Below are 24,621 nucleotides of genomic sequence, written 5' to 3'. Positions count from 1 at the left end.
GAGGTCATAGATTTAAACTAACTAAACAAAGGTGCCGAAGAAATATAAGAAAATTCACTTTCGCAAACAGAGTGGTAGAGGGTTGGAAAAAGTTAAGTAAGAAGGTGGTGGAGGCCAAAACCGTCAGTAGCTTCAAAGCGTTATATGACAAAGAGTGCTGGGAAGACGGGACACCACGAGCGTAGCTCTCATTCTGCACCTACACTTAGGTAATTACACTTAGGTAATTACACACACACACTAATCCCCCACATAAGTAGTCCATATCTGTAAAAATATGTCTGCTTGTTTATCTGTCTGTCCAAAGTTAGAGGCCAGACGCTTGGGGCTAGCCTCACCCAAGTTTGCAGGGAGGTTGGTCTGGGGTATGGGACGGACACAGGCTGGTCGTAGTAGGCCTTAGTTAAATACTCTAAGAAACATCGGCCCGTAAGCATCCTTCTCCCTTTCCCGTGCAATTTTCACGATAGAAAGCGAAAGCACGGATGAGTTTTCCATAGAGTTTACCGAGCATTTTTCATAATTTCTTGAAAACGATGAACTAATTTATTTGGGTTACGCTTATATTAAAATAGTTAGTAGAGAAGACAGTTACAGTGATGGGGAACATGCAAAGATGAGGAAAGGGGGAATAAAAGGGGGAAGATGATAGGTGAGAGAGAGAACAAGAGGAGGATGAGGATAAGAGACGGTACAAGAAAATGATGGAAAAAGAGGGATGGATGGAAGGGGGGAAAAGGAGGTGCAGGAGAAGAAATGGTAAAAGGGGGGAAGAGTGGAGATAGGGAGGAAAGAGGAGTGGAAGGAGAAGAAAACAAAGTGGGAAGACAGACCCGAACACTGCTGGGTTTCCAGCAGTGTTCGGGTCTGCAGACCCCAAAAGCAAGAGCCCGCAGCTGTACCTACTGAGCCACCAGCACCACAATAAGGATCTCGGAGACACTTAGCTCCAGTCCCACTGGAACACGAGGCCTTCCCTAGGGTGCCACTTTACCATGAAGGTGTTAGGTAATACACGTCCTAGTGACATCAATTTCTAACCAATAATCCGGTACATCAACGTTGTTATCCTAATAAACAACCTCATGGTACTTAGGAGTTCATATATATAATAAGAGTTTAATACATGTAAACCGACCCGGCATGGTTGAGGAAAGATGCACAGGTTTCGTAAATGTCTGATGAATCACAGCTCAGCTTTTACTACTATTTACCCCTAGTTTATAGACTCCTAAACATGGCCTACCACGACAAGCATATGTAAAGGTCATCCTAATTATAATAATTAAAATGTGTTATTTTTCGAAATTCATGTAAACACTGAATAATTAATTGGAATTTGTATTTTTTGTGAAAGTATTACAGGTGAGTTTTAATAACAATATAATTATTATATATGAGAAATAATGCGAATATATATATATATATATATATATATATATATATATATATATATATATATATATATATATATATATATATATATATATATATATATATGCGAACAAGCCTGAATGGTCCCCAGGACAATATGCAACTGAAAACTCACACCCCAGAAGTGACTCGAACCCATACTCCCAGGAGCAACGCAACTGGTATGTACAAGACGCCTTAATCCACTTGACCATCACGACCGGACATAATGAGGTGATAGCCGAAGCTATTTGAACCACCCCACCGCCGGCACTCGGATGGTAATCTTGGGCATAGCATTTTACCAAATCACCTCATTCTTTGGGGCACACGTGAGGAACACAAATGCGAACAAGCCTGAATGGTCCCCAGGACAATATGCAACTGAAAACTCACCCCAGAAGTGACTCGAACCCATACTCCCAGGAGCAACGCAACTTCGGCTATCACCTCATTATGTCCGGTCGTGATGGTCAAGTGGATTAAGGCGTCTTGTACATACCAGTTGCGTTGCTCCTGGGAGTATGGGTTCGAGTCACTTCTGGAGTTTCCAGTTGCATATTGTCCTGGGGACCATTCAGGCTTGTTCGCATTTGTGTTCCTCACGTGTGCCCCAAAGAATGAGGTGATTTGGTAAAATGCTATGCCCAAGATTACCATCCGAGTGCCGGCGGTGGGGTGGTTCAAATAGCTTCGGCTATCACCTCATTATGTCCGGTCGTGATGGTCAAGTGGATTAAGGCGTCTTGTACATACCAGTTGCGTTGCTCCTGGGAGTATGGGTTCGAGTCACTTCTGGGGTGTGAGTTTTCAGTTATATATATATATATATATATATATATATATATATATATATATATATATATATATATATATATATATATATATATATATATACAATGGAAGGGAGTACCACCTCTAGCTGGAAGAAGGGGGACCCATAGCCTCGGAGGAAACCACGCATAACGCATTAGAGCATTATATATATATATATATATATATATATATATATATATATATATATATATATATATATATATATCTGATTATGCATTTTATGAAGAAAAGTGACGAATATTTTGTCTTAAAACTTACGAATATATTTTAAGGTTAGAATTAGGCATATGGTGATTATTATTATTATTATTATTATTATTTATTATTATTATTATTATTACTATTATTATTATTATTATTATTATTATTATCATTTATTATTATTATTATTATTACTATTATTATTATTATTATTATTATTATTACTATTATTATTATTATTAGTAGTAGTAGTAGTAGTATTATCATTATCATTATTGTATATATACCTCGAGATGTTTACTTCGACAATATCCAGGACTAAATTATACTTGCTAGATGAACAGTTGGCTACTGTGGCGCCTTGACAGCTCTCCAGAGGTTGACAGGTCTTAAACCTAACACCAAACTTACTGGTTGGTCAGTAAGATATTGTAATGGCCTTAATATTCCCTTCAGAGGTTGACTGTCCTAACAGTAAACCGCAGCTTAGGCTTTGGGCCAAGTTTTGGGACCGGTTAAATTTTTCAGCGTCATATGTATGTGTTGTGTGTGTGTGTGTGTGTGTGTGTGTGTGTGTGTGTGTGTGTGTGTGTGTGTGTATGTGTTGTGTGTGTGTGTGTGTGTGTGTGTGTGTATGTGTTGTGTGTGTGTGTGTGTGTGTATTGTGTGCATGTGTGTGTGTGTTGTGTGTGTGTGTGTATTGTGTGCATGTGTAAGTATGTGTGTATTTGCTTAGAGTGCTGTGCAGTGTATTTGTCTTTTGGTTTGTATGCATTTTGTGTATGTTGTGCATTTTAAGGGTGTGTTAAGCAAGTTGAGTGATGGGGGAAGAAAGTGCAATTTTGCATTTAAAATGCTCATTCTGATAACACTGCTCATAATAGCATTTCGATACTTATATCATATATCATATATCATATATCATATATCATGATAATATATCTTTCCATACATCACACAGTTTGCTATAAACACAAACGTATTCAGAGTCAACACAAACCAGCACTATTTCTACCGAGCACTCGCCATTAAATTATTGTTTTTTATTATGCAATGAAATTTGCATACTATTTCCTTCAATATTCATGCATTTTTAGATCATAAAATGTCCCAAGTACCTCTATCACACACACACACACACACACACACACACACACACACACACACACACACACACACACACACACACACACACACACACACACACACACACACACACACACACACACACACACCCACACATACACACACACACACATACACACATACACACACACACACACACAGGGGAGGGGGGAAAGACGGCCCGGTCTTTCAGGGTAAAGACGGCCCGGTCTTTCAGGGGAAAGACGGCCCAAGATATGATGGATTACATCACGCAGAAGTGCAAGGACGCAGCAAACAAGTTTGTCCCAGTCCAAAAGGAAAACAGAGAAATGAAGATGAGAAACCCATGGTTTAATCAGAGATGTAGGCTAGCTAAGCAGCAAAGTAAAAGGGCATGGAGAAACTATAGGAATAACAGGACACTGGAGAGCAGAGAAAGATACCAGAATGCCAGGAATGAATATGTCAGGATGAGAAGAGAGGCAGAAAGACAATACGAAAATGACATCGCAAGCAAGGCAAAGACTCAGCCTAAATTGTTGCATAGCCACATTAGGAGAAAAAACAACAGTAAAGGAACAGGTTATGAGATTAAGGATAGGGGCGGAAGGATTCACTACAAATGACAAGGAAGTGTGTGAGGAATTGAATAAGAAATTCCAGGAGGTCTTCACCTTAGAGCAAGGAGAAATTCCAGAGGTAAGTGAGGGAATAACTAACCAGGAACCACTGGAAGAGTTTGAGATTACCAGTGGGGAAGTAAGGAAGTGTTTACAAGAGTTGGACGTGACGAAGGCTATAGGCCCAGATGGAATCTCCCCTTGGGTTCTAAAGGAAGGAGCAAGAGAACTGTGCCTACCACTCTCCATATTGTATAACAAATCACTGGCAACAGGGGAACTGCCAGATATTTGGAAAGCAGCTAACGTAGTCCCGATATACAAGAAAGGGGATAGACAGGAGGCACTGAACTACAGGCCAGTGTCCCTAACCTGCATACCATGCAAGCTGATGGGGAAGATTGTGCGAAAAAAACTAGTGGGGCATCTGGAGCGAAGGAACTTTGTAACACAGCATCAACATGGGTTCAGGGATGGCAGGTCCTGCCTCACAGGGTTACTTGAATTCTACGACCAGGCAACAAAAATAAGGCAAGAAAGAGAAGGGTGGGCAGACTGCATATTTTTGGATTGTCAGAAAGCCTTTGATACAGTGCAACACAAGAGGCTAGTGCGAAAGTTGGAGATGCAGGCTGGAGTGAGAGGGAAGGTACTCCGGTGGATAGAAGAGTACCTAAGCAACAGGAGACAACGAGTCTGTGTGAGGGGTGAGGTCTCAGATTGGCGAGACGTCACAAGTGGAGTCCCGCAGGGGTCAGTCCTTGGACCTATACTGTTTCTGGTATATGTAAATGATCTCCCAGAGGGTATAGATTCGTTCCTCTCAATGTTTGCCGACGATGCAAAAATTATGAGGAGGATTGAAACAGAGGATGATAGTAGGAGGCTACAAGATGACCTGGATAGACTGAGTGAATGGTCCAACAAATGGCTGTTGAAGTTCAACCCGAGTAAATGCAAAGTAATGAAACTAGGCAGTGGAAACAGGAGGCCAGGCACAGGATACAGAATAGGAGATGAAGTACTTAATGAAACAGACAGAGAGAAAGATTTAGGAGTTGATATCACACCAAACCTGTCTCCTGAAGCCCACATAAAGATAATAACGTCTGCGGCATATGCGAGGCTGGCTAACATCAGAACGGCGTTCAGGAACCTGTGTAAGGAATCATTCAGAATCTTGTACACCACATATGTAAGACCAATCCTGGAGTATGCGGCCCCAGCATGGAGCCCGTACCTTGTCAAGCACAAGACGAAGCTGGAAAAAGTCCAAAGGTATGCTACTCGACTAGTCCCAGAACTAAGAGGCATGAGTTATGAGGAAAGGCTGCGGGAAATGCACCTTACGACACTGGAAGACAGAAGAGTAAGGGGGGACATGATCACAACCTACAAAATCCTCAGGGGAATCGACCGGGTAAACAAGGATGAACTATTCAACACTGGTGGGACGCGAACAAGGGGACACAGGTGGAAGCTGAGTACCCAAATGAGCCACAGAGACGTTAGAAAGAACTTTTTCAGTGTCAGAGTAGTTAGTAAATGGAATGCATTAGGAAGTGATGTGGCGGAGGCTGACTCCATACACAGTTTCAAATGTAGATATGATAGAGCCCAGTAGGCTCAGGAATCTGTACACCAGTTGATTGACGGTTGAGAGGCGGGACCAAAGAGCCAGAGCTCAACCCCCGCAAGCACAATTAGGTGAGTACAATTAGGTGAGTACAACTAGGTGAGTACACACACACACACACACACACACATATATATATATATATATATATATATATATATATATATATATATATATATATATATATATGTGTGTGTGTGTGTGTGTGTGTGTGTGTGTGTGTGTGTGTGTGTGTGTGTGTGTGTGTGTGTGTGTGTGTGTGTGTGTGTGTGTGTGTGTGTGTGTGTGTGTGTATGCACACCACAAATATATATGTGTGTGTGTACACACTCCACAAATGCAAGGGACAGCATTTTTCCAACTGATTCTATCCCCTGCTCGGGTGCATTCGGGTTTCATAGTCAACTATTTCATCAAGTCCAGATTTAGGCGGTGGAACGTACCATATATATAATGATGCAGTTGGCCATTAAACCCGATTGTAACCGGACAAGCGAGGGAAAGGCATCAGTAATATTGTGCAATATATGTTATATAATAACATATATTGCTATATAATTTGCTTAAAAACACACACACACACTATGCATATATGGGATTGTTTTACCATTGTCGGGGGGGGTGGGGGGGGGACAGAAAGTCTGTATAAGGCTTATCGAGGTCACATTCCTAGGTCACCTACTGATCTTCCTCCGTATGCAACCCCACATCAGTTGTCCAACTTCCAGTTATCTTTTTTTATTGATAGGTGAATAGAGGCATCAGGTGTAAGCCCCTCCCCTCACTCCCCCCACTCCCCACCCTCCGCTGCAGCTGGACCAACTATATTGACCCTCACAAGGATGCTACACCCACAACAGTTGTCTAAATCCCGGGTACTTATTTATAGATAGGTGAACAGAAGTATCAGGTCAATGGAACGGTGCCCAACCGTGTCTGTTCGGTCCGAGGGATTAAACCCGGATCTCTCGATTTGTAAACCGATGGCGTAGTAAACCACTGTAAGTGATTTAATCTTTAATGTACGTGCTAATATTCGAATTATCTGTTTTATTGGATCTATTTTGATGAATGGAAATAGGGCAAAAGGGAGTATATATTTTGTTTAATAAATTTAATTGTATGAACAACAGTGCGTGAAATCCGATAGAAGTTTTTAAAAGGGATTTTTAGAGTTATATGTTTGGAGTGAGGTCGTTTGTGTTAGTGTTGTGGACGTGTTTGTGTGTTTGTGATGTATGTGTATGTTTTCGTGGGATACGTGTGTGTAAATAAAGATGTGAATACTAATGGAATTCATTTTTGATTGTAAAACATCAATTATTTTTAACATAGTTATTCAAATTGTAAATTAAATTTTGATTTTTTTTTTTTAAGAAACTAGAATTATAAATACTAATTGCAAGCTCACATTCACAAATATGCAAAATAACACATACATACATACATACATACATACATACATACATACATACATACATACATACACACATACATACATACATACATACATACATACATACATACATACATACACACACACACACACACTAACACACATACATACATACAAATAACACATACATACATACATACATACATACATACATACAAACATACATACATACATACATACATACATACATACATACATACATACATACATACATACATACATACATACATACATACATACATACATACATACAAATAACACACATACATACATACTAATAACACATACATACATACATACATACATACATACATACATACATACATACATACATACATACATACATACATACATACATACATACATACACACATACATACATACATACATACATACATACATACATACATACATACATACATACATACATGCATACTAATAACACATACATACATACATACATACATACATACATACATACATACATACATACATACATACATACATACATACATACATACATACATACATACATACATACAAATAACACACATTCATACATACTAATAACACATACATACATACATACATACATACATACATACATACATACATACATACATACATACATACATACATACATACATACATACATACATACAAGTTATATGGGGAAGCCTGTGGACCGGGGTAAGGAGCTAAAGCTTGATGTAATGATCAGTGAGGTTAAGGTCGACATAAAGTGGGTCGTGAAATGCTGTGTAATGGTACCAGAAAGAAAAAGAATCGAGGAAGTTAAGCTGAACAGTAAATGGATGGGTGAGTCTTTGAATGGGACCCAAAGCAAAACTCAACACAGTAACCAGTGAGGTTAAGCTGGTAAGTAAATTGATAGATAAAGCCTTAGTCAGAACCCAGGAGCTGAAGCACAGCGTACAGAAAATCATTGATGATTATTAATCATACATATTTATAATTGCAAATGGATGTTGCAGACCTATGATGAATAGTAATCTTGCAAAATCAACCGCCAGAGAAAGGCTCGGAACAGCCCACCTGCAAATTAATAAACTTGATGCACAGAAGTACCTCCTATAACCCCTGAACCCCACCCAACAACAACCACTTCCCTTGCAGTACAATGACTTCACTACACAAACTGCAAACTGACCGGATGTCAGCTTACAGTTTGGTCAGATGAGCTCAAAGGACGGACGTTTTTAGTGGTGGATATTTCCTAACTCTTGAGGGTGGGAGAGACTATTGCTTTCCTGCTTATAAAGATATTGCAAATTAAATAATAATTATAAAAGGACACCAAGCTTGGAAGATTGCAAGTTAAATATCAGAGTCATCAACTGACCTGAACGATGGCGTCCATCTGGAGAAGGACGCTGCCCAGCCAGATGGCCACGATGAAGGAAATGGTCGGGCGTGGTCTGAAGAACCTAGCGCCCCTGGAGCGTCCCAGATCCACGCAGCGTTGAACCGTCAGCAGACCAAGCGTTGTCCACTCGGCCAGGGCGTTGATGTATCTGAATAACGCAGCACCCGTGCAGAAACTCTTGCTGGGCACCGTGTCTGAGAGTCCGATGGCGTAGTTATAAGTGATTGCTGTTAACGGAAGGTTGACGGCGCAGTAGAGGAAGTCACAGAAGCTGAGGTGCAGCAGAAGTAATGTATCACCTTCCAGAGCGACCACTGGACGTCCGGCCCTGTGGCCACACTGGTAGTGTCGTCTCCACAACCGTCCGAGGTACAGCTGGTGGGCGATGGTGGAGATGGTGACAAGGTTACCGACGCCGCCCACGCAGGACACCGTCCACGCCCACCCTTGAGCCGCCACGATCCACGCCTCAGGCACTGTGGTGTCAGGACTCTCCTCCACAGTTCCGTTCATCATCAAGCTCAACTCCGATCTCTTCTACATCGTTCTTAAGCTGAAGCTGCCACTTGTATCTCTTCACTTATAGACTTCTCTACATATGAGTTCCAAGAACAGCTTCATGTTAATTATTCCTCAAAATTCACGTAATGTTGTCTTATAAAGCAGTGCTAACTCTTCTCATTATCTTCTGGACATCACAATGTTCCCCGAAGTCTTCCTCGGTTTTCTGGTCCTGTAATAAGAGAGAGAACACCATTATCATACAAGATATGACCCTTTCCATGCATTGTGTGCACCTTAGGGATTAAATACGTATATGTTTGAAATATAAACCATATTGGCCAATCAAGGATTCAACCTAGTTGAAACATCTACGCTGTAGGTGTTATCGAGCAAGTTGATGTTTATAGGTTGCAGCTGATAATGGGTCGAGGAGTTCTTGTCGGAAATTACGCATGAATTACTAACTTCCAAAACAATATGCAGAAAATACTATTGCTGCTGAGTTTGTGTTAATTAAATATCAAATTACGTTAATTACTCATAAAGAGAAACTAGTTGCTGTGAAATTTTCTTCTAGAAAACGCGGATTATGTTTCTGCGTCGCAGAAATAAATGTAGTACCAATATAATTAATCAATTAATCTTAAAAAAAATCAGTCTCTGAATTGCAATTATCATGAAAACTTTTCCATGGAACGAACTTAAAATTACCAGTACTAAAATAAATTAAACATAAACATAAATCTTTCCTTTTCTTTATGTAAACACATCTGGAGAAGATGCGGATGAGAGTAGTGGAAGGGAGTAGCCGGGAACGGTAAACGTGTCGTGTTGTCATCCCGAGTATTTGTGATCAAGTTATTCTCGAGGATTGATTGATTGATGAAGATTAAGCCACCCAAAAGGTGGCACGGGCATGAATAGCCCGTAAGTGGTGGCCCCTTTTGAGCCATTACCAGTATCAATAGCTGATACTGGAGATCTGTGGAGGTGCGACTGCACCCTGCGTGACGGGAGATGTCTCCCGTGATTTTCGAGGAGTTGGGCAGCACAAATATACACCATTGCTTCCAGGGAAGGCATTGTACCCATACAGTATTATTTATGAATTTAGGTCAAGTAATATTAATGTGCTGTTGCGGTTATGCCTCATGACCCAAAAATTACCAAGGGTGAGCAAATTTAATAACATCCTTTATTTCAGTATATAATTAATTTACATATAAAATGAATACTTTATGTGTAGCAAATTTCACTCGTTGGCAGGTTGTTGTTATTTCAGATGTAACTACTCAGAACGAAGTGTCCATGTAGCACGGGCTATGGTGAGCCCGTAATGTTGGCAGGTAAATTGAGACGTGGAGTTACTAATGTGGAGTCGCCCATAGACATACCCACGTGACCGATCTTATCCCGTCCTGTACACAACGATGCCATGGGCACGACACACGAGTCTGACTGGCCTACTCACGTGTTCTACACCTGTATGTTGAAGCCTTCTAGTCAAATAAGGCTTTAATTCACTCTCACTAACAATATCTGTTTTATTACAGTTTAGTGACATTAACAATGTTAATTAACCATTTAAATATGGGATAACTAAATTTAATAATTAACCCCCCCCCCATTATGTGAAGAGAAACTACTAGTGGGACAAATTTAAACCATACAGTCCACTATCGTAAGAAATAAATTAATAACAAATTAATTATAACTTATTTAATAAATAAATTAACATTAATTAAAATAAATAATAAAATCCCACTAGTCAGTTTTTCCCCACAGTTGGTGGGGGGGGGGGGGGGGAGGTGGTGGTAAACCGGGGGAAGGTGGTGGTAAACCGGGGGGAGGTGGTGGTAAACCGGGGGGAGGTGGTGGTAAACCAGGGGGAGGTGGTGGTAAACCGGGGGGAGGAGAGAGGGGGTCGAACCATTTTGTTCGACACTTGGAATACAAGTGCATACCTGCTACGTGGTACGCAGCATGCGTGTACGGGAATTTGACTTCTCTGAGGTGTATTACGGATGCGTGAGCTGTGTTCGGAACGGGATGCGATGCCCCGTATCTGAACCCCGACCACAGATGAAAACCCAATAATAACACTAATCTGTGGTATTAATCATTCCCATTGTCGGGGACAGGAAGCCTGCGCCTATATTGAGGTCTCCCCCCCCCAGGTTGAATTACTGAGTTTTGCATGCAACCCCAATACAGTTATAACTAACTTCCTGGGTACTGTTTACTGCTAATTAAACAGTGACCCCCCATTGTGAGTCGAGAAGGTAGAACACTCCTCTACAGGTCAGCTAGAAGTCTCACTGGTGCGAGAGAGCCAGAGAGAGCGAAAGAGAGCGAGAGAGAGCCAGAGAGAGCGAAAGAGAGCGAGAGAGAGCCAGAGAGAGCGAAAGAGAGCGAGAGAGAGCCAGAGAGCCAGAGAGAGAGACAGAGAGCCAGAGAGCCAGAGAGAGAGCCAGAGAGCCAGAGAGAGAGCCAGAGAGCCAGAGAGAGAGCCAGAGAGCCAGAGAGAGAGCCAGAGAGCCAGAGAGAGAGCCAGAGAGCCAGAGAGAGAGCCAGAGAGAGAGCCAGAGAGAGAGAGAGAGAGAGAGAGAGAGAGAGAGAGAGAGAGAGAGAGAGAGAGAGAGAGAGAGAGAGAGAGAGAGAGAGAGAGAGAGAGAGAGAGAGAGAGAGAGAGAGAGAGAGAGAGAGAGAGAGAGAGAGAGAGAGAGAGAGAGAGAGAGAGAGAGAGAGAGAGATATCGTCCCATATTTACATAATATCTGTGATTACTCGTGTCTTTGACGAAATGGCGGGATTGTATAACAGGTGATTCACGAGGGCTCGTTGTTGCCTAGTTACCAGCGATGAGACTAGCATCCACACTGAGCGCGGACCATTACTCGGAGATGATGGACTGATTGATGAAGATTGAGCCACCCCAAGAGGTGGCACGGGCATGAATAGCCCGTAGGGATGTTGTCGTTGTTTAAGATTCGGTACTTGGAACAAAAAGTTCCAAGTAGCACTGGCTATGGTGAGCCCATAATGGACTTATCTGGCACAGGAGAGGGGGTGCCCGTAAGAAGAAGATGGCCGTAGTTGTATATATTATTCTGGGACGGGGATACCCGGCGGCGCCCGGGACCCCTCACCCTTTACCCTTCCTCTCTCCCTATCTTCCCACAAGTTTTTTCCCCCAACAAAAACACTTGAACGCAACTTTCAATAAAGGTATGATAAAGCATACAGAATATCAGTTACAGCACCGCTCCTGTGCCAGGTAAGTCCACTACGGGCTCACCATAGCCCGTGCTACTTGGAACTTTTATTCCGAGGAGCTGAATCTACAACCACAACAACAACAACGTACAGAATATCAACAACTATCTGGGAGAATACAGTATATTGTTTGAAGTGGAGATAAACAGCAACAATGAATAATAGATAAACTGTAAACTGTAGAAGTAAACTGTATTTGTTTGCCGTTGATACATGCAGTGTTGTGATTATATACAATTAATGTGTTTCTTGTTGCTAAACTACCCATAGTCAATTTTAATATTTCCTAATTGATGAGTTGTTTATTCGCGTTAGTTGTCGTCAATGATTGATGTCATTTTACTGACTCCATATCTTGTACTTTATGACGAATAATGAGGTCTGAGTATTATGATTAATGGTTATTATAATATGAATGTAATGATTCAACTACTGTTCATTTTTTAGAGACTAAAGTAATTATGAGCAGCTACGCTAAGCCAGTACGACTTTATATAAATTAAAAGGGGTATGAGGACAAGGAGCTGGGATATGAGGATAAGGCGCTGGGATATGAGGACAAGGAGCTGGGATATGAGGATAAGGAGCTGGGATATATGAAGACAAGGAGCTGGAATATGAGGACAAGGAGCTGGGATATGAAGACAAGGAGCTGGGATATGAGGACAAGGAGCTGGGATATGAAGACAAGGAGCTGGAATATGAGGACAAGGAGCTGGGATATGAAGACAAGGAGCTGGGATATGAGGACAAGGAGCTGGGATATGAAGACAAGGAGCTGGGATATGAAGACAAGGAGCTGGGATATGAAGACAAGGAGCTGGGATATGAAGGCAAGGAGCTAGGATATGAAGACAAGGAGCTGGAATATGAAGACAAGGAGCTGGGATATGAAGGCAAGGAGCTGGGATATGAAGACAAGGAGCTGGGATATGAAGACAAGGAGCTGGGATATGAAGACAAGGAGCTGGGATATGAAGGCAAGGAGCTGGGATATGAAGACAAGGAGCTGGAATATGAGGACAAGGAGCTGGGATATGAAGACAAGGAGCTGGGATATGAAGACAAGGAGCTGGAATATGAGGACAAGGAGCTGGGATATGAAGACAAGGAGCTGGGATATGAAGACAAGGAGCTGGGATATGAAGACAAGGAGTTGGGATATGAAGGCAAGGAGCTAGGATATGTAGACAAGGAGCTGGGATATGAAGACAAGGAGCTGGGATATGAAGACAAGGAGCTGGGATATGAAGACAAGGAGCTGGGATATGAAGGCAAGGAGCTAGGATATGAAGACAAGGAGCTGGGATATGAAGACAAGGAGCTAGGATATGAAGACAAGGAGCTGGGATATGAGGACAAGGAGCTGGGATATGAAGACAAGGAGCTGGGATATGAAGACAAGGAGCTGGGATATGAAGGCAAGGAGCTAGGATATGAAGACAAGGAGCTGGGATATGAAGACAAGGAGCTGGGATATGAAGCCAAGGAGCTGGAATATGAAGACAAGGAGCTGGAATATGAAGACAAGGAACTGGGATATGAAGACAAGGAGCTGGGATATGAAGACAAGGAGCAGGGATATGAAGACAAGGAGCTGGGATATGAAGCCAAGGAGCTGGAATATGAAGACAAGGAGCTGGAATATGAAGACAAGGAGCTGGAAAATGAAGACAAGGAGCTGGGATATGAAGACAAGGAGCTGGGATATGAGGACAAGGAGCTGGGATATGAAGACAAGGAGCTGGGATATGAAGACAAGGAGCTGGGATATGAAGACAAGGAGCTGGGATATGAAGGCAAGGAGCTAGGATATGAAGACAAGGAGCTGGGATATGAAGACAAGGAGCTGGGATATGAAGCCAAGGAGCTGGGATATGAAGACAAGGAGCTGGGATATGAAGACAAGGAGCTGGGATATGAAGGCAAGGAGCTGGGATATGAAGACAAGGAGCTGGGATATGAAGCCAAGGAGCTGGAATATGAAGACAAGGAGCTGGGATATGAAGACAAGGAGCTGGGATATGAAGCCAAGGAGCTGGAATATGAAGACAAGGAGCTGGAATATGAAGACAAGGAGCTGGGATATGAAGACAAGGAGCTGGGATATGAAGCCAAGGAGCTGGAATATGAAGACAAGGAGCTGGAATATGAAGACAAGGAGCTGGGATATGAAGACAAGGAGCTGGGATATGAAGCCAAGGAGCTGGAATATGAAGACAAGGAGCTGGAATAAGAAGACAAGGAGCTTGGATACGAAGCTCCTTCCCCGTCATGCAGCCCAAAATCAAATGCCTGTCTCTCCGGAAACGATATGAATGACTCGATGAACAAGGAGCAGCATTCAGCTGTAAGGACGCGTGCCCAACCTTATCTGTCCTGCCCGAGGGGGACTGAACACTCGGTCCCTCGATTGCCATCCGAGGACGTATAGGTCAATACGATCTGTGCCATCGGAGCTCCTTGAGTCACTAAGATCCTGGAGCCAGTCGAGGAGTGTGTATTCAACTTAAGGACCTATCTTGAGGTTATCTTGAGGTTATCTTGAAATGATTTCGGGGATTTTTAGTGTCCCCGCGGCCCGGTCCTCGACCAGGCCTCCACCCCCAGGAAGCAGCCCGTGACAGCTGACTAACACCAAGGTACCTATTTTACTGCTAGGCAACAGGGGCATAGGGTGAAAGAAACTCTTCCCATTGTTTCTCGCCGGCGCCTGGGATCGAACCCATACCTATAAGGGGGAATATCCACCCGAGAGCTGTGTATAATTTCTGTATATTAACACTGAGAGTTTCCTCGTATATTCACTGAGTTTATTTCATTTCCGGAGAGTGTTCAGCCTTTATATTATACTTGTACTTGCTGGCTGGCTGGTCGGGAGGTTGTTATGGCTTTAATAATACTACGGAAATTGATAAGCCTTGTTTCTCCTTTAGAGAATTAATAGGCCTTAATTACCCTTAGGTGCTGGGATGGTACCAGAGGTGCTGGGATGCTGCCAGAGGTGCTGGGATGCTGCCAGAGGTGCTGGGATGGTACCAGAGGTGCTGGGATGCTGCCAGAGGTGCTGGGATGCTACCAGAGGTGCTGGGATGCTGCCAGAGGTGCTGGGATGGTACCAGAGGTGCTGGGATGCTGCCAGAGGTGCTGGGATGCTACCAGAGGTGCTGGGATGCTGCCAGAGGTGCTGGGATGCTGCTAGAGGTGCTGGGATGCTACCAGAGGTGCTGGGATGCTACCAGAGGTGCTGGGATGCTGCCAGAGGTGCTGGGATGCTGCCAGAGGTGCTGGGATGCTGCCAGAGGTGCTGGGATGCTGCCAGAGGTGCTGGGATGCTGCCAGAGGTGCTGGGATGCTTCCAGAGGTGTTGGGATGCTGCCAGAGGTGCTGGGATGCTGCCAGAGGTGCTGGGATGCTGCCAGAGGTGCTGGGATGCTGCCAGAGGTGCTGGGATGCTACCAGAGGTTCTGGGATGCTGCCAGAGGTGCTGGGATGCTGCCAGAGGTGCTGGGATGCTACCAGAGGTGCTGGGATGCTACCAGAGGTGCTGGGATGCTACCAGAGGTGCTGGGATGCTACCAGAGGTGCTGGGATACTGCCAGAGGTGCTGGGATGCTGCCAGAGGTGCTGGGATGCTGCCAGAGGTGCTGGGATTCTACCAGAGGTGCTGGAATGCTACCAAATGTGCTGGGATGCTACCAGAGGTGCTGGGATGCTGCTAGAGGTGCTGGGATGCTACCAGACGTGCTGGGATGCTACCAGAGGTGCTGGGATGCTACCAGAGGTGCTGGGATGCTACCAGAGGTGCTGGGATGCTGCCAGAGGTGCTGGGATGCTGCCAGAGGTGCTGGGATGCTACCAGAGGTGCTGGGATGCTACCAGAGGTGCTGGGATACTGCCAGAGGTGCTGGGATGCTACCAGAGGTGCTGGGATGCTGCCAGAGGTGCTGGGATGCTACCAGAGGTTCTGGGATGCTGCCAGAGGTGCTGGGATGCTGCCAGAGGTGCTGGGATGCTGCCAGAGGTGCTGGGATTCTACCAGAGGTGCTGGAATGCTACCAAATGTGCTGGAATGCTACCAGAGGTGCTGCCAAAGGAGACGAGAGAGATACCAAATAATATACACGTGGAAGATACTGGAGGGACAAGTACCGAATCTACACAGTAAAATAACAACGTACTGGAGTGAACGATATGGAAGAAAATGCAGAATAGAACCAGTGAAGAGCAGAGGTGCCATAGGCACAATCAGAGAACACTGTATAAACATCAGAGGTCCGCGGTTGTTCAACGTCCTCCCAGCGACTATAAGAAATGTTGCCGGAACAACCGTGGACATCTCAAGAGAAAATTAGACTGTTTTCTAAAAGACGTTCCGGCCCAACCGGGCTGTGGTGGGTATGTGGGCCTACGGGCCGCTCCAAGCAACAGCCTGGTGGACCAAACTCTCACAAGTCAAGCCTGGCCTCGAGCCGGGCTTGGGGAGTAGAAGAACTCCCAGAACCCCATCAACCAGGTATCAACCAGGGATGCTACCAGAGGTGCTGGGATGCTGCCAGAGGTGCTGGGATGCTACCAGAGGTGCTTCGATGCTACGCAAGGCATCAAAATATTACCCTACGTGCTGGGATGCTTTTCTTTGTACTAGAATGCTGTTAAAGATGTTGAGATGCTACCCTGTGAGATAGGATGCTGTCCTAGGTGCTATGATGCTGTCCTAGGGGGCAGGGGTGCTGCCAGATATGCTGGATGTTGCCGAGGTGCTAGGATGCTGCTCCGAGGTCTTAGCATTGAGATGCATATGAGATGCAATGATGTTGCCCCGAGGAGCTGGGATGCTCTTTAGAGGTACTATAGGATGCTGACAGAGGCGGGGCTAGGATGCTGTTCATCTGATGAGCCTTACCCAGATCAGCCTCGTCAGCATAATCAGCTCAACGAAAACGTTCGCTCCTAAATGTTGAACCTTAATTGTGATGAAAACTTAAAGCTTTCATAATAAGAATAACATAAGACATATTGAGAAGTTTCGTGTTAGAATAATTAATCTTACCCTTTCGGTCATATTCAACAACACATGTTTACAAGAAAGGCTGCAACCCAAATATACTAATGTATATATATATGCATATAAGTTGCTGACAAGTTTAAAAATATTGGTTGAACATTAATGTTGAGCCAAGTTATTACACAAACTTTGTAGGGTAATAAGAAAGGCCAAGTTCGGAATGGACATTATTAAAAATATTTTACCTATGAGGCCTTTATTAAACCAAGCACGCACACAGGGCCAGCTGCGTGCTGAGGGAGATGAAAGAAAGGGGTGGGGGGTGGGGGGGGGGTGAGGCCTATGTGGTAGGGAGGGGTGATGCTGGGCACGTGAGGTGAGGTGAGGTGTGAGTAGACATGTGACGTGGGGGATGAGGTGGGGGTAGACATGTGAGATGTGGGGGGGGGGGGGAGGGGCTGAGGCTCGACAATACTCCAACAAGTCTTATTCTATTGGTATGGAGGAATGAGCCCATCATATGGCTTGTTCTATTGACAAACAGGAGATGGTTCAACAAGCCATTGCAGCATCACTGAGCAACGAATGAATTCCTTAAGCATTATTGATCTCTTGAAAGGTACGGTAATTACCAGGACGAAATGCTAAGCCAGGACGAATGTCTAACGATTGGAAGGGATATGAAGATAAGGAGCTGGGATATAAGGAGGAGGAGCTGGGATATAAGGAGGAGGAGCTGGGATATAAGGAGGAGCTCGGATATAAGGAGAAGGAGCTGGGATATAGGAAACGGAGCTGAAATGTAAGGAGAAGCAGTGGGAGATCAGAACAAGGCACAGGCATAGAAGGAGCTGGGATATAAGAAGGAACTGGGACATAAGGAGGAGCTGAGATATAAGAAGACGCTGGGATATAAAGAGAAGACGCTGGTATATAAGGAGGTTGGAATATAAGGAGAAGGCGCTGGGATATAGGGAGAAGGCGTTGGTATATAGGAAGAAGGCGCTGGGATATATGGAGAAGGAGCTGGGAAAGGACGGAGAGAAGGAATAGTGCCCAACCACTGACCTGCACAGAGCGAGGCCTCCATAGCCCGGACCACCCCAAGATGTTGGTAATCTTGTGAAAGCTTCTCAAGGTTGCGAAGAGTAATAATAGTAATGATGACACTGTCAGTTTATTTATTCATTGAGATCAAACTATCACTGATGGCCCAGAAATTACATAGTATTTCACCCGAAATTATTTACAGTCAAGTATGTCAACATTAAGCCAAGTATCTAAGGTTTACCTGTGTCGGAAATCAAGTTATCGTGACAAAATGGTAAGAGAGATACTTTCATTCAGTCACGGATGTTGGATGATATTCTGACCCCCTCCACTTGGACCGGTTGGCACAGTGACGTCCTAGAATCGTACAGGGTCGGCGTTCGATTCCCGATGTATCACTTTCACCTTGTCCTCATACCCCAGATACCCTCGTCCTTATATCCCAGCTCCTTGCCCCTATACTCCAGCTCCTTGTCCTCATATCCCAGTTCCTTGTCCTATTACCCCAGCTCCTTGTCCTCATACCCCAGCTCCTTGTCCTCATACCCCAGCTCCTTGTCCTTATACCCCAGCTCCTCGTCCTCATACCCCAGCTCCTCGTCCTCATACCCCAGCTCCTTGTCCTCATACCCCAGCTCCTTGTCCTTATACCCCAGCTCCTTGTCCTTATACCCCAGCTCCTCGTCCTCATACCCCAGCTCCTCGTCCTCATACCCCAGCTCCTCGTCCTCATACCCCAGCTCCTCGTCCTCATACCCCAGCTCCTCGTCCTCATACCCCAGCTCCTTGTCCTATTAACCCAAGCTCCTTGTCCTCATACCCTAACTCCTTGTCTCCATACCCCCAGCTCCTTGTACTCAGAGCTCCTTGTCCTTATCTCCTACGTCCTTGTCCTCATAACCCTTCCCAGCGCAATGTAGTCACACTAGCTTAGCTGTTTCTCCTCACAATTACCTCATCTCTCGTGGGCTACCCTAAGCTTGCCTGTGCAGGCTACTAGACTTACGTCTCATGTCCATACCCTGGATGATATGACCTATCATCCTGTAAGGTGGGTACAGTTGATGAACTAGACTTACGTCTCATGTCCTCCCCCGTGAATGATATGACCTATCATCCTGTAAGGTGGGTACAGTTGATGAACTAGACTTACGTCTCATGTCCTCCCCCGTGAATGATATGACCTATCATCCTGTAAGGTGGGTACAGTTGATGAACTAGACTTACGTCTCATGTCCTCCCCCTGGATGATATGACCTATCATCCTGTAAGGTGGGTACAGTTGATGAACTAGACTTACGTCTCATGTCCTCCCCCGTGAATGATATGACCTATCATCCTGTAAGGTGGGTACAGTTGATGAACTAGACTTACGTCTCATGTCCTCCCCCGTGAATGATATGACCTATCATCCTGTAAGGTGGGTACAGTTGATGAACACTGAGCCAGCTCTTGGTCTATAGTCTGTAGTCCCCTTATGTAGAATAAGGTTAGCAGGGCACGCGTGTGTGTGTACCAACTAAGCTTGTTGATACATATAATAAAAAAAAAAGCGAGGAGCAATAATAAACTATTTAACTACACAAGTCCTTTAGTTGTAAAGCTTCTAGCAATGTTGTAAAGCTTTGAATAAATCAAGTTGTAATTATCAAAAGAAGGCGTAAAGCCAGGAAGGCTTTACGGAGCATGTAGAGTAATTAAGTGAATTTTTAGTGAAAGTAAACACGAAACTACTTGGAATACAAGTCATCGTTTACGAGGCGACGTAGAATGCAAGTAACGGAACACGAGGTGACGTCGAATGCAAGAAGTACAAGAACACGAAGATACGTGGAATACAAAAGAACACGAAGATGCGTGGAATACAACAGAACACGAAGCTATAACGTGGAATACAACAGACCACGAAGCTATACGTGGAATACAACAGAACACGAAGCTATAACGTGGAATACAACAGAACACAAAGCTATACGTGGAATACAACAGAACACGAAGCTATACGCGGAATACAACAGAACTCGAAGCTATACGTGGAATACAACAGAACACGAAGCTATACGTGGAATACAACAGAACACTAAGCTATACGTGGAATACAACAGAACACGAAGCTATACGTGGAATACAACAGAACACGAAGCTATACGTGGAATACAACAGAACACGAAGCTATACGTGGAATACAACAGAACACGAAGCTATACGTGGAATACAACAGAACACGAAGCTATACGTGGAATACAACAGAACCCGAAGCTATACGTGGAATACAACAGAACAAGAAGCTATAACGTGGAATACAACAGAATACGAAGCTGTACGTGGAATACAACAGAACCCGAAGCTATACGTGGAATACAACAGAACACAAAGCTATACGTAGAATACAACAGAACACGAAGCTATACGTGGAATACAACAGAACACGAAGCTATACGTGGAATACAACAGAACACGAAGCTATACGTAGAATACAACAGAACACGAAGCTATACGTGGAATACAACAGAACACGAAGCTATACGTGGAATTCAACAGAACACGAAGCTATAAAGTGGAATACAACAGAACACGAAGCTATACGTGGAATACAACAGAACACGAAGCTATACGTGGAATACAACAGAACACGAAGCTATACGTGGAATACAACAGAACACGAAGCTATACGTGGAATACAACAGAACACGAAGCTATACGTGGAATACAACAGAACACGAAGCTATACGTGGAATACAACAGAACACGAAGCTATACGTAGAATACAACAGAACACGAAGCTATACGTGGAATACAACAGAACACGAAGCTATACGTGGAATACAACAGAACACGAAGCTATAAAGTGGAATACAACAGAACACGAAGCTATACGTGGAATACAACAGAACACGAAGCTATACGTGGAATACAACAGAACACGAAGCTATACGTGGAATACAACAGAACACGAAGCTATAACGTGGAATACAACAGAACACGAAGCTATACGTGGAATACAACAGAACACGAAGCTATACGTGGAATACAACAGAACACGAAGCTATAAAGTGGAATACAACAGAACACGAAGCTATACGTGGAATACAACAGAACACGAAGCTATACATGGAATACAACAGAACACGAAGCTATAACGTGGAATACAACAGAACACGAAGCTATACGTGGAATACAACAGAACACGAAGCTATACGTGGAATACAACAGAACACGAAGCTATAACGTGGAATACAACAGAACACGAAGCTATACGTGGAATACAACAGAACACTGGCCAAAGCAACACTTGTAGCCTTGGGAAAAATAATTACAGCCACGAAAAATAATTACTTGTGACAGCCTATTGTGAAAGTTTCGTCAGGATGGACTCGTTACGTCATTTCAAGACGACAATTAAGCTATGGGCTGACTCAGCCGGCACATGTTGGACAAAATGACGTTGATTTAACGTTGGATCAACGTCGATAACGTTGGATCAATGTCGATAACGTTGGATCAACGTCGATAACGTTGGATCAACGTCGATAACGTTGGATCAACGTCGATAACGTTGGATCAACGTCGATAACGTTGGATCAACGTCGATAACGTTGTATCAACGTCGATAACGTTGACTCAGTGGTTCAACTCAAGTATGTTGTGCCCACTGGGGAGAATGCAGGTGAGAATTCCCCTCCTATAAATTACGTCTGAATTTAGCCGTTTGTCCGTATGGCCAAAAATGGACGTAATTTGAAAATTAAAAAAATTTGAAATTAAATTTTGGATTTTTTGTTTCCAAAACAGTAAGTTAAGAGTCTTCTGATAGGTTAGGAGGGCAGGAAATTCTCCTAAAGTTTCAAAACGTCATGAAAAAAAGTTGATTTGTAAGTTTCCTTTCCTAACCATACCGAGTAAGCCAGAGGATTCAAACAAAAAACGGGGACAGTACGTCACTTTTATGAGCCGATTTCATTTCAAAATACGTCTTTTTTTGGCCATAGCGCGCATATGAGCGAAAAGCGACGTTATTTTTAAGAGGACGGGTTGTACTTGTATAGAACGGAGACGGAAACGCCCCCCACACACACAACGTTACTACGAGCCTAATTTTTACGTTGTAATAACGTTGCTACAACTTTATTTTTGTTTAAATAGCAGAACCCATTATCGTAAATTCTAGAATCTATTATTAAATAGCAAAGGTCATTAATAAATATAGCCATAACTCATTATTATAAAATAGAGCCAATTATTAATTAGCAGAGTCTTGAGAATAAGAGAAGAGAAATAAGAGGTTACATAGACTCACTACATTAAACCATTTAACTCTATAGGCTTGTCAACAATAGAGTCCCCCCCCCCCCTAATAGGTATGCGAAAGAGGTCACGGGAAGAAAATTGGATTGCTACCACTGTTGGTAAGGGCGACAGGTCAACGCGATTACAAAAAATATTTTCAAGTGGGTGACGTAGGAGAGAGTCCTGAAAGTGGGGGGTCCCAAGACGCGAGAGTGTCTTGAGCACTCAAACTTGCATCATCATTATCATCATCATCATCATCATTATCATCATCATCATCATTATCATCATCATTATCATCATCATCATCATCATCATCATCATCATCATCATCATCATCATCATCATCATCATCATCATTATCATCATCATCATTATCATCATCATCATTATCATCATCACCATCATCATCATGTAGGCTACTCAGATCACCAGCAACACCTTGAGTACTCACCCTCCAGCATGATCTTCACTACTCAACTTCGACCAAACATCTTGACTGTTTAATCTCTAACAGCATCTTTATTTCCATCAGTATCTCGACGAGGTAATTTCCTCGATCGAGCTACTTGATTAGGTAATCTCCACAACCATCTTGATTGGCTAATCTCCACCAGCGTCTTCACTAGCTAATCTCCACCAGCATCTGGACTAAGTAATCTCCACCAGCATCTGGACAAAGTAATCTCCCCCAGTATCTTGACTAAGTAATCTCCCCCAGCATCTTGACTAAGTAATCTCTACCAGCATCTGGACTAAGTAATCTCCACCAGCATCTGAACTAAGTAATCTCCCCCAGCATCTTGACTACTGAACCTCAAGCAGCATCTTGACTACTGAACCTCAAGCAGCATCTTGACTACTGAACCTCAAGCAGGATCTTGACTACTGAACCTCAAGCAGCATCTTGACTACTGAACCTCAAGCAGCATCTTGACTACTGAACCTCAAGCAGCATCTTGACTACTGAACCTCAAGCAGCATCTTGACTACTGAATCTCAAGCAGCATCTTGACAACTGAACCTCAAGCAGCATCTTGACTACTGAACCTCAAGCAGCATCTTGACTACTGAACCTCAAGCAGCATCTTGACTACAGAACCTCAAGCAGCATCTTGACTACTGAACCTCAAGCAGCATCTTGACTACTGAATCTCAAGCAGCATCTTGACTACTGAACCTCAAGCAGCATCTTGACTACTGAACCTCAAGCAGCATCTTGACTACTGAACCTCAAGCAGCATCTTGACTACTGAACCTCAAGCAGCATCTTGACTACTGAACCTCAAGCAGCATCTTGACTACTGAATCTCAAGCAGCATCTTGACTACTGAACCTCAAGCAGCATCTTGACTACTGAACCCCCAGCATCGTCTTGATGACTGAACCCCCAGCTTCATCTTGACAACTCAACCCCCAGCATCATCTTGACAACTCAACCCTCAGCATCATCTTGACAACTCAACCCCCAGCATCATCTTGACAACTCAACCTCCAGCATCATCTTGACAACTCAACCCTCAGCATCATCTTGACAACTCAACCCTCAGCATCATCTTGACAACTTATTCCTCAGCATCATCTTGACAACTCAACCCCCAGCATCATCTTGACAATTCAACCCCCAGCATCATCTTGACAACTTATTCCTCAGCATCATCTTGACAACTCAACCCCCAGCATCATCTTGACAATTCAACCCCCAGCATCATCTTGACAATTCAACCCCCAGCATCATCTTGACAACTTATTCCTCAGCATCATCTTGACAACTCAACCCCCAGCATCATCTTGACAATTCAACCCCCAGCATCATCTTGACAATTCAACCCCCAGCAT

General features: G+C 43.7%; 1 protein-coding gene across 3 annotated transcripts in view; it reads right to left on the bottom strand.

Moving 5' to 3' along the window:
- LOC123758865 (protein trapped in endoderm-1) overlaps positions 1-24,621 on the bottom strand; it is a 294,922-nt gene that overhangs the window by 23,253 nt on the left and 247,048 nt on the right. For all 3 annotated transcript variants that reach the window (XM_069328844.1, XM_045743642.2, XM_045743626.2), the window contains one exon: positions 8,634-9,390. In XM_069328844.1, coding sequence (XP_069184945.1) covers positions 8,634-9,173 — 540 coding nt within the window. In that variant the 5' untranslated portion in view covers positions 9,174-9,390. The remainder of the gene's footprint in view (positions 1-8,633; positions 9,391-24,621) is intronic.

This window comes from Procambarus clarkii, chromosome 22, assembly GCF_040958095.1.
Source record: "Procambarus clarkii isolate CNS0578487 chromosome 22, FALCON_Pclarkii_2.0, whole genome shotgun sequence".
In the NCBI taxonomy this organism is placed as follows: Eukaryota; Metazoa; Arthropoda; class Malacostraca; order Decapoda; family Cambaridae; genus Procambarus; species Procambarus clarkii.
The sequence above is the reverse complement of the archived record's forward strand: the minus strand, read 5'-3'. Positions and strand labels throughout refer to the sequence as shown.